Source organism: Macrosteles quadrilineatus, unplaced genomic scaffold (assembly GCF_028750875.1).
Source record: "Macrosteles quadrilineatus isolate MER2022 unplaced genomic scaffold, UCM_ALF_1.0 Scaffold_9__3_contigs__length_116548681, whole genome shotgun sequence".
NCBI lineage: Eukaryota > Metazoa > Arthropoda > Insecta > Hemiptera > Cicadellidae > Macrosteles > Macrosteles quadrilineatus.
In genome coordinates this window covers 70,658,073-70,669,845 of record NW_026542602.1, presented here as the reverse complement: position 1 = coordinate 70,669,845, position 11,773 = coordinate 70,658,073, and the positions used below count along the sequence as shown (strand labels likewise).

Below are 11,773 nucleotides of genomic sequence, written 5' to 3'. Positions count from 1 at the left end.
TTGTAACCATCGATCAGAATTTGTCATGTGACAAATTAATGGCCAGATGGTTTTCCAAATTAGTTTGGTTGGAGCAAGGCAAGTATGGTGTTCACACCGCCGCTAATAGCTTTATCACAACTGACCTTATTCTTATTATTGGTAAGTTATAATCTTACTTATATTTTGAAAGTTTGTGTGTTTAGTTAGTTTGTTTGTTCATTTGTTTGTTTGAAGTTCAATCACACTTTAACTATACTGGTCATATTGGGCTGACATTTGGTATGATGATGCTCACATTCCCGATTAACATATAGACATATCTCAAAAACCTTTACTGCTCCGCCCCAGTGGCTCTGGAGTTTCCCATGTTAACCGCATGAGTATCTATATATTAATACGCAAGCAGTTTTCTTTTCACAGTCATATCTCGATAACGGCTTGACGGATTTTAACGTTTGAGGTGTCAAATTAAAGGTATTTTTAAAGGTATAAAGAATGTTAAGAAAGGGCATCACTTAAGTACAGTTAAGGGCTAAAGTTTGGGAACAGCGGTGCTATCTGTTGACATTTGATCAAACTCAATTCCTTTTGTTTACAACTAGAACATATGGACGTATTTTTAAATAGTTTTAAATGTTAACCATAGACTTAATACTTCCAGAGCAAAGCTGGAATTTGTATTTTTATTTTAAAATCTGTTAACTTTCCTGGTTCATAAAGAAAGAGTTTCCTAGCAAGACTCGACAACAAATCCTTATGTATATGTGAAAGGTTTGAATTTTCTAACGGATTTAGTTATAAAGATACTGGTACTGAATTTATCTATCCAGACTTTTTTGTCACCCTGTCTATGAACGGATGGTGTTTTTGGTATGTGGTCGTCAAAACAAAAAATTAAATTGGTCCTAACTCTTTTTCTTATCTTTAATTCTTGGTTATAGCGTATTCCTTATATTTCCTATATGGGAAATTTACTAATAATCCATACATGGGGAATTCCTATAAACCAAACATTTTACAGGCAGGGATCATAAAAGGGGACCATACCGATGTCGACGATGAAAAACCAGCCGGTGGAAAAACATTTGAACTGAAGAGTGGTGTTATCGCACATTTGTCTATGTGGCGGTGGTCAGATATTGCCGATGAATGTGAGCAGTTTTTGTCCAAAAAAGGATTTGATGGTGTCGAAGTAAGTATCTAATTGTAATTAATAGTTTCATCTCTATAAAAGACAAAAATCACCGACTGACAGATGATCACTATATCTCACAAAATATACGACCTCTAGGTTGTAACAATTAAAACATATTTCTTAGGGGGTCCATGACGTATGATGTGCAATAAAACGAGGGTTTACAAAATTCAAAATTTAAGAGTGGTTTTTGGAGGGGGATGCTATTTCCTGTGAAATTCCATGCCCAGGATCTCCGCCCGCCGCAGAAAGAAGCCAGTTTACTGGTGGACACCTCGAGATTGCTGAACTCCGGAGTAGATGCCTTGGCTTCTGACGAGCAGCGCACTAAAATTGAATCTCTCGCTGCTTTTGATTAGGTCCTCCACCTTTGTTCCAGATCTCTCCGCCTGCAGAGACCGTTGAGCCAGGCGATACACTGTGGGAGAGATATCGGGTAGTCTCGTATCAACTGATCAACCGTTTAGGGAGTGAGAACCAGCTGAGAGATATGGTTAAAAGGTGCAACCATGTTGGTGTTAGGTCAGTATTCATCTGGTTTTAACATTCTCATTTAAATAACATTAGATTTAACAAGTAATTTTTAAAATTTTACAAACTGAAACAGAAAACCAATTCAAATCTGTATTTGAACGCATTTTCTCTATCTTCTTCTTTTGCTCTATCCTCGATTTCATGATTTAATGGTGGGATATATAAATTCTAGTAAATACCGTGAAAAAAAACTCAGTTTAAAAAAAGGAAACAAACACCATGTTAATTTATCAAAATACTTTAAACTAAAAATGTAAATATAATAACTTGTATTGTTATTTTCGCAAAAATTATGCTACCTGATGTTTTTTATACAATGCATTTTGTTGACTACCTACATTAAACAAATTATCAAAATAAAAGAATATATTATTATTAAGGGTGCATTTGGCAATACAGGGACTTCAGCTATTCCGAATGCACTAAGGGAACGTTGATTTCATCTCGTTTAGAGATTGAAACTTTGCTTCAAAGAAGGATGGTAAGGCTCTTGCTGTATAATGAGAGATTGTCAAAACAAGAACGACTTGAGGATGTTCCCAGGGTAAAGTTCTGTCCCTTCTCATTTAGAGCTCGTTTGCTGCTGACTTAATAAAAAACTCTGAATGAAGATGGATTCTTTGGATTTAATGCTTGCGGTCATCAAAGGAGCTGGAATCTGGCAAAAACATTTTTGGTTACAATTTCCGCCCATTACAATAATACAGTATAAATATAGATAAAACCAACTATTGAACTAAGGAAGTATGTTGATCTATTATAAAACACACTCCATTAATAGATTTCTCTACCTTATGGATCAGTTGAAAACAGTTTTATTAGAATAGAGTTCTTGTTTACAATTTTTGCTTACTATTCAGCTATTTTCAGCTATTTTTAACCCTGTTTGATCATGGGAGCGAGCTGGCGTAGTGGTTAGAGCGCGGGACTTCAGTCCCTGAGGTCCCGGGTTTGATCCCCGCCAAGTCACCAATGGATTTTATCTAAGTGATAATGCCGCAACCCCTAGGTCTAGCCTGAAGTAATGTGAAAAACAATCCCAGGCTCGTGCCTAGCGTCCTTAGGACAAAAAAAAACCCTGTTTGATCAAATAAAACGATATAATCATAAACAATAACTCGTCCCTGAGTTATTATAACAAAACAATAAGGAACAAGTAATCAACCCTAAATAGAAACAATTTTTCATCTACACAAGCACCCAGTATCACCAACATTTTTCAAGACACGAAAAACGAGCCTCAAATTTTACAATGGGATTGAAAGTGTACTAGTGTTGGTTTGACTATGGTATCACCATGAAAACGTTGTTTGTTGAAAGAAAAAAATGTCTTTTATTATTTCAACCATTTACAAAATATATCAACAAGTATAGCTGGAATTTTTATTTTGTTATCTTTTTTACAACAGTACCATTCAAAGATAGATAGATATGTAGGTAATAAAACAAAATTCTGTGCAAAACTAGAAAAATTACGAATCTCTATTGCTTACACAGGGTGTTTGCCAGTGTTGTACTCAACCATATGGCAGAAGTTAAGAAAGATAAGGTTGGCGTGGAAGATTTCTCCTTTGACACTGAAGTCGTCAACCCTATGGCAGGAGTTGCGGAAAAGCGTATTGGCGTGGGAGGTTCATCTTATTACCCTGGAGACATGTATTACCCAAGCGTTCCTTACACTAAAGAAGACTTCCATCCACAATGTGATGTAGATGATACATTAGATGCAAAACAGGTATGTTTAGCGATTGTACAACTATATGACTGTGAGCAAAGACAAAAATTATTGTTGTGATGAGGGAGATATACATGGTGAAACTGTAGTACAGTCATGCAATTACTGTGTGTTCCTTTGCATTACAAAGTTGAAAGTAAAGTAGTATTTATTTTTAACGCGTCATGACGTGCCGTGCCATGCCGCGTCCTGTGTGTTTTCACCCTAAGAAGACTATATTTTTCTAATAATTAATCAATCAATTTATTTATTAGCCACACAAGAAAATGCTTGTATCTAAAATATTTTTACATTAAATTTTTTTATTTACCATAGCTGATTTGTGTTCTTGCTTGTGTAGATAAGAGAGTGTCACGATGATGATCTGCATGACTTGGACCAGTCTCGTGAATCAGTAAGGGAGAAGATTGTGCATCATTTGAACCACTTGATAAATATCGGGGTAGCTGGTTTTAGGTAAAACGCTGAGTTTATTTTTAGCTTTCACATGCATGAATGTAAACATAATATTAGGTATAATCCTTAACAACTATTAATATAACGTTACATATGCTATGACATTTAAGATGATTGTTTTGTTGAAAAAGGAATTGGTGATTACAGTATTCTATGTGCTGTCCGGTTTAAATATGTTCCCACGTTGCACAAAGCACTGTCAATGAGTAAAATTATGTTATATTTTCATGCTTTCAAAGCACTGTAACATTAAGAACTGTACACAGAGCAATGTGTCAGTATACTTTTATGAATTAAATATGTAACATTACAAACAGCTGACCACCAAAAATTTGTTTATATGATGACGTAATATATACGAACATTCCAGGATAGAGCATGCCAAACAAATGCATCCTAAAGATTTGTCAGTGATCTACCAGAGACTGAAGTATCTAAGTACAGCACATGGATTTCCTCGAGAAACTAGACCTCTGATATACCAGGACGTTTTTATTATAGGTTTGTAATGTACTGTTTAAAATTTAATGATATCTATTCAACTGATACAATAATCAATCTATGATACATGGCCTACAACTCAATTTTTTCTAAGTTTATTAAAGCACATAAACTTGAACAAGCAAACCCACATTTTCGACTTTGTGGTGTACAGACAAATCTTATTCTTATGAGCCAGAAGGCAAAATTCCAATAAGCACTGTTAAGTAACAAAAGCATACCGGTACAAATAATTTGGAGAGTGTGATTTTTTTGGAATCTTTGTTTTGTCTTTCATTCACTATACTCTTAAAATGTTTTTTGTCACACTGCAAAAAAAGAGCTGTTTATAATACAAAGGAGGTCTTTTACCCCCTAAGGAGAAAAAAGGCCTTTTCCTACAGTTACCTGACAAAGTGGGCTTCCTCTTGCACTGATTATAGCATGCAAAAGTAGCTATTTGCTGCATTTACTTACTTTTTCCGCACTCTTTGACCTTTGTTGCATTCCAGTATTCCAACCAAACAACCCAAAACTGTGTGCTTTATTTATTAGGCACACAATACGTGTACGCTTGAGGATAAGTTGGCAACACTTCGAAATACCTTCAAGCATTGCCAACCTATTTTCAAGCTTACACGTATCACATGCATAATAAAAGTACGATGTTTTGTGATATTTGGTTGGAATACTGGAAGTGCGGAAGAAAAGAGTGTGGCAAAAGTAAGTAGATGAAACAGTTAGCAGCTTTCTGTGCTATAATCAGTGCAAGGAAAGCCACTTTGTCAGTTTAGGAAAATAATTGAGCTTTTATTAAGCATCTAATACGTGATCGCTTGAAAATAAGATGGCAACACTTAAGATACTTAAAGATACAAACTACAATCAGCTGGTACAGTGTTTCCAATGACGTTCAATGTTTGGATTTAACCTAACATAAAAACGTGTTGTATAATGTTTGAAAGAAACTAATTACAGTATTTATATGCTTTATTGTAACAGTAGGAAAAATATAATGTGTAACGCGCGCAGGGCCGTCCGAAGGGGGGTCAACCAGGGCAAGCTGCCCCGGGCGCCGTGGCTGAGGAGGCTCCTAGCCGTAGCTATTTGTATTAACATAGTATTAAAATATGCGAATGCGACTATTACTGCTGGGGGGGGAGGGGGCGCCACGACCACGTTTGTTCCGGGCGCCGCCAACCCTAGGGACGGCCCTTAACGTATGTGCGAACTGCCTTTGCCTCACTTGAGAAACTTTCCACACTCGCCTACAGCTAAAACAGAGAGCGTAAACATTTTTCTCGTGTGCAGCAAAGTGCCACTTCGCAAACTAGTTTCACAAATAACTATTTCCCTTCCACGTAGCAGCGAACTTTTAGTACTTGTTTAATCTAATGTTATTTAAAAGACAATATTTCAAATATTATATTTTACCACTGTAATAGATGAATGCCACCTTCAACGAGAGCAGATGTGAAAATCAACTGATATTATGATGATGTGTTCACAGATGATGAGGGGCCAATAAAGTATGAAGAGTACACCCCACTAGGATTAGTCCTGGACTTTACGTTTGGCAGTCAGTTGGGGGCGTTTTTTCTAAGCAAAAACGATCTCAAAGATCTTCAGAACTTTGGTTTGTTTAGTTTAGTCTCCATAGTAAAAGTTAGTACTTACACTTATATTGTTTATAGTTATAAGACTGGCTGAGTAGTTAATGTACTTTATTAACAATCAAAATGTTGCCGGTTTGATCCTGAGAAAAGTCCTTAGCTTATTGATGGTATCATTTGGTTTATCGATCATTTACTCTGATCATTCTTCAAACTGTCCTCGATTGTTAGGATTTTAATAAATAATCCTGACTGAAGAATCAGCTGATCAGCTTGGTCAGTAACAAAGCTACACAGATCATCTTACATCATTCTACACTCATCCTTCACTGACATTTAGGTTAAAATACGCACCTAGGTGACGTCCGTGTCTCAATTGATAATAATGATAAAATCTCAAAAATTACCAATAGCTGTTAGAAGTTATAGTTATCTCTATTATTACTTGGACCGAGCTGTGTGTTTTTGGACTCAATCAATCTGGAGAGAAATTGTTCTCTTAGGTAAACCTTTGTTCTAAAAGGTGATCTTTCACTTGCCTATCAAACTTTAGCAGCTACAGTAGACTCCCTCTTATCCGGACTCCTTGGGACCGAGGCCAGTTCGGATAACAGGTTTTCCGGTTAAACCGACATCCTCAAAAACTCGTTAAATAAAACGGATGTTTACTGTGATATTCGACTTAAATAAATTTAGGAGAGCATTGTATTTAGACACGTGATCACAAGTCTCAAATCTTTCCCACGAGAACAGTCGTTTCAGTACCGCCCACTTCCAGCCGAACTAGTCCGGTTAAACCAATGTGCTGATAAAAGTCTGGTTAAAGAGATGTCGTTTCCTCCGAGTGTAGTCCGGTTAAAAGGTGTCCGGATAAGGGGGAGTCTACTGTACAGTAAAAAAAAAAAAAAACTCTTGTGACTTTCTTCACTTTCACTGATAAATAAAATGACTACTCTTTTTCTGTCTCGATGGTAAAATTTCATGTTATTCAACAGCTACCGGTTTACATTTTTTGTAATAAAAAATATACATAGTTTTATTAGCACACAAAGCTATTCTAAACAGTTTTCATTATTGTTGGTTGTTTGATTTAAAACTAGGTTCAGAAGCAAAAGAAGAAAGACTTGTGTTTGTCGAAGATTATTTCACGGAACGTTTATATGGCGACACCTTTCTAAACTACCAAGATCCAAAACCGTACAAGGTTAGAATTTACTGCACTGTTACTTATTCCGTTATTTATTTAAGAGAAATATTTTATGTCTTGTTTTTTCTTTTGTTTTAGCGAATTTCCCATGTAGGGAATAAACTATTACCGTAGGTCTCATGGTAAAACCTGCACCCGGGACCGATTAACATTTATGTTTTGAGGTCCCCAGAGGCTAAAACACCATCCCTTCAAATTCATATAAATATGTAAGTGTCCGTTAGCACGATAACTTGATAAAAAATCATCCGATTTTGATGAAATTTGGTATAAACGTGTAAACCTACAAAGTAGCGGCAACTAGCACTCGCCAGCGAGTAAAAATTCAGTAGTGCGAACAATAGGACATGTTCTATTTTTGAAGCCACTAGTGGCTGGTAGCCGAGAAACTAATTCAAGCAAATCATTGAATTTGGGTACTATTTGAATATTGTAGTACGATTGAGGGTCCTCACTCGCTAGTTCTTTCATAAGCGTCTCCTTACCATCCAATCCCTTACCCACTTCAGTCCTGACCTTCTCGTGTAATCCATAAACCGACACTCGTGTTTCCTAAGGATTGGAAATAAGTGGTGATGTTCACTATTTTTGTCCATGCCTTTCACACTGCTTCCATGCACCCCGACACTTCTCCTACTGATCAAAAACTGCCACCTAAGGTATTTTCCACAAGACTAATACACTGATGTAAAAAATACCTATGCCCTACCTATGATAAATACCTATGATGTATGTAAACCTATGCCCTTTTTTTACTTCTCCCCAGTATATGGAGAAAGTATATTGTTTTCGTAAAAATTTTTGAGTTTGAGCGGATATATCCCTTTTGGGTCCCTCTGAACCCAAAAATGTGGTTTTCAAAGTGTTGTTTTGATCTACAGTATAGCTTATTACCTAAATGGGAAACTGGTTAATACCTTGGACTAGTAGTTTAATATACTTTGAGTTTCTTTGTTTAAGGAACAATAGCCATGCAATGCTCAAAGAGCTTAAACTTTTCAGATACCAAAGAATATACACATTCTGTTATGTCTATCTCATCATTTTAAGGCCAGTGAAACTCGATTTTACAAAACGTTAAGTGTTTAGTCACTGAAACACCATCGTAACCCAAGCAATTGAAATATCCTGCAACTTTATTTAAGAAACCTAGTAGGCTTAACAGGAGCTTCAAGAGTATTCTTTTTCCTATTCACAGATGGCAGTGATGTTCATGTTGGCTCGTGGAGATTACAATTGCAAGATATTTTCAAGTTTCCAGTTCTCCGCACATCATCAAATCCCTCCCGCCTTCTCTCCTCATCCTATCAAGGAAAACGTTTGTTCCAACGGTTGGGAGTGTCAACATCGGTGGCGTCAGATATACAACGCAGTAGAATTCCACAACGTTGTCAAAGGTAGAGATGAAATAAAAGAATGAACTGGATGTGAAAGTTTTCATATAGGAAATGTTTTTATTTTCTCCCCTTGTGCATAGTGTATGCAGTATATGGAGAAAGTATTGTTTTTTTTTTCAAAATTGTTGAGTTTGAGTTTTAGGTAGAAATATCCTTCTGTACTGTCCTCCTGGACCCATAAAGTGGTTTTAGGAGTGTGTGCATGTATGCGTTCTGAGCTACTGTAATTCTGATATTTTTAGAATTTAAATGCAATTTTAAGGCCTATGTACTCTACCTCTCCAAATTTACTTGTTTAGGAGCTATAGCATGCAGAATGTACACAGCACTCCACCTTTTCTACAATGTAACACACTGTAGCTGTTAAGAGTAGCCTTAGCAAAATATGTGAGGAGTAAAAAATTTTGAAATGTAATATTCATTCCAAAACAGTCATAAAAGACAAGATGTTCTATAAGAAAATTTTACGTCAGCCGCCATTTGAGAGAAAGTGGAACTCATATTTTTAATGTATTTTGAAACTATTTAAGTTCTCAATTTAATGTTTTCTCTAAACCTAATAGTTTCTGAGATACCAAAAGGGGTGGCACAGTTAAGAGGTTCACCCTGCATAGTTATGGCAATATCTTCTAAGGTCAGCACTAAAGCAACTACTGTATTACTCAATAAAATATTATAAGAGTCGAAGTACATTTTACAATTAATGGAATTTATTTGTATTAATTACGGCGCGTCTGGTATATCAGTTTGAGCATGGGTCTTCCTTCTAAGGCCAGGGTTTAGGCCACGTTTACTTGAGGCAGTAGGCAGGTAGGTTGCTTTGGGTAACTTGAAATTCACTAACTGAGGCAGGTAACCTGCCTACCTAATACCCTGCATCTAAACTTGGCTTTGGATCCTGTAAAATGAACTTTCTACAAGATAATTCTGCAACACAGGGGTTTAGAAAACCCCTTACAAGTATTTTCTGCTTTGGTACACTCTGACAACAAAAATCTGAACACATTTTTATATCACTGTGTAATATATTCACATTTTCTTCATAATTTTAACGTTTTCCTAGGTACGCCAGTGACGAATTGGTGGAGCAATGATAAAAATCAAATTGCTTTTTGTCGAGGGAAAAAAGGATTTGTGGCTTTCAACTTGGATTCTGCCGAATTAAACGAGAATCTCCAGGTATTAACACAGGAAAAATATTATTCCGATAATTACTCATCTCCAATGACTGTATTAAGGTTGTTTTTCATATGTTTTAAACTGAAATTTAGATTGCTTTATTGTATATTAAAGAGTAAATCGAAAACAAATGCTAGTGCACACAAGAAATCACAAAACTACCTCGAACACATTCGCCTCTCGAACTTCGAACTTGCCATGATCAGCTCTGAAGCCAAACTGAATTAATCTTTAACAAACTGTGTCAACAACTTAAAAATCCATGATGCGTTCTATCACTGCCTCGGTAATCTTGCAAACTGCAGAGTTTGTCATCTGGGCAAACTGCTAAGTACATACCTACAAATTTACACAATGTTGACACCGAGGAAATATTTTAATCACGCTTGAGTGGCTGAAAATGGTGAATCTATGGTGGAGGCATGTAAAAGTTTGGAGTCGCCATTAAGATTTTATTGTTATTTTTGATCCGCAAAATTAGATGAATTTTATTTGAGTTATCATGCTAATGCCGCTAATAGGACACATACACACACACACACACATATTTATATGAACTGATAGTGTTCTTGGCCCCAGGGGATATCAAAACGAAAAAGTAAATCGATCCATTCACAGAGCTAAATCCGAGTTAAGCCACTCAAGTTCAGTCTTGCCAGAGTAGTGTATGCAGATCCGTTAATTCTCTAAGAAAAGCTAAAAGACTATCATCAATTAATTATTGTGTCTAATGTTTGATTATATTGAATCATGCAATGCATTATAAATTATATGCATTTATCTTAACCACCTATATTGATAATGTTTCAGACATGCCTGCCAGAGGGAGAATATTGTGATATAATATCTGGAGAAGTTACAACTACAGGGTGTTCTGGCAAAACAATAAAAGTTGAAAAAGACGGAAAAGCAAACATAGTTATACCAGAGAACGCAAGTCCTGATGACGGTGTTGTGGCAATCCACATTCAATCTGGAACTGTGTACGGAGATGGAAATTCGGGGAAATCTGAGACGTAATTTCTACAAATGAAAATGTATGAAATAAATTACATGGAATTTTTCATTGTTGACTTATTTCTTGATACAGTATTACTACACAAGGTGTTTACCGAAATTTCACCAGAAACATTTTACTGCCTTCCCTGTAGCAGCAAAAGTAAGTACAATGAATACATTGGTTTTCTATTCATTGGTAAGCTCTTTAAAAAAGTATGTTATTTTAATAGGGAATAAATCTTACTTGTTTACAAACCAGAATTAGAAAAAAAAAACGACCAGGCAAATTAAAATGTGCTTAACCCAAAGATTTGCTGCGGCAGGGATATAAAAAATTTGTTTCTTATTTTATTCTTTTTCATTTGACTGTTTTAGTTCGTTATTGTTTTTATCTGTTGGAAACCCGGCTTTGCCTTGCTTGTTACTAATCTTGTCACATGATTGGTTTCTTCCACTTGAAGAGATGATGGGATTCTAGATTTTCGTGAAACTTAAATGACTTTTACTAATCAGTCATATACATCAGGCACTAAACTGATCCATGAAGTATCCTATTGAAATGGGAACTAAGGATTGATGATATTATGGGAAGAAAAACACAGCATTATAAGAAGCTTTTTATATTTATTTAATATATAATTTAAGCATTTCTTTACTATAAATACTAAGCAACTACCAAATTTAACATAACGTTTTAAAATGCTATTCTTATGTTTTTAAAGGCAGTGATGATTTAATTACCAATTATGAAACAATGAAAAATTACCACAAGAAAATGCATTTAATTTATTAAATAACAGTAACTATGAGGGAAAAAAACTTAAAACTTGTACACTCTGAGCAAAGCAAAAATCTAAGAATAATAATTTCATACTAGTATATTAATAAAAAATTAAAAAAAGCATGGTACCTAAAATCATTTGAGTATAAATTAGAATAAAAAAATGTACAGGATATAAAAAAAGTGAATTATGGTTCATAAAAAGGCTGTTTTTG

At 35.5% G+C, this 11,773-nt stretch overlaps 1 protein-coding gene across 1 annotated transcript; it reads left to right on the top strand.

Annotated features, from left to right (window-relative positions):
* Nucleotides 1-84: 84 nt before the first annotated feature.
* LOC129003560 (alpha-amylase-like) lies at nucleotides 85-10,844 on the top strand. The gene is made up of 11 exons (XM_054431857.1): nucleotides 85-141; nucleotides 1,004-1,174; nucleotides 1,557-1,699; nucleotides 3,209-3,446; nucleotides 3,787-3,902; nucleotides 4,273-4,403; nucleotides 5,893-6,018; nucleotides 7,096-7,199; nucleotides 8,401-8,599; nucleotides 9,663-9,778; nucleotides 10,589-10,844. The coding sequence occupies exons 1-11, from the start codon at nucleotides 85-87 to the stop codon at nucleotides 10,796-10,798; spliced, it is 1,611 nt and encodes a 536-aa protein (XP_054287832.1). The 3' UTR covers nucleotides 10,799-10,844.
* Nucleotides 10,845-11,773: the final 929 nt, after the last annotated feature.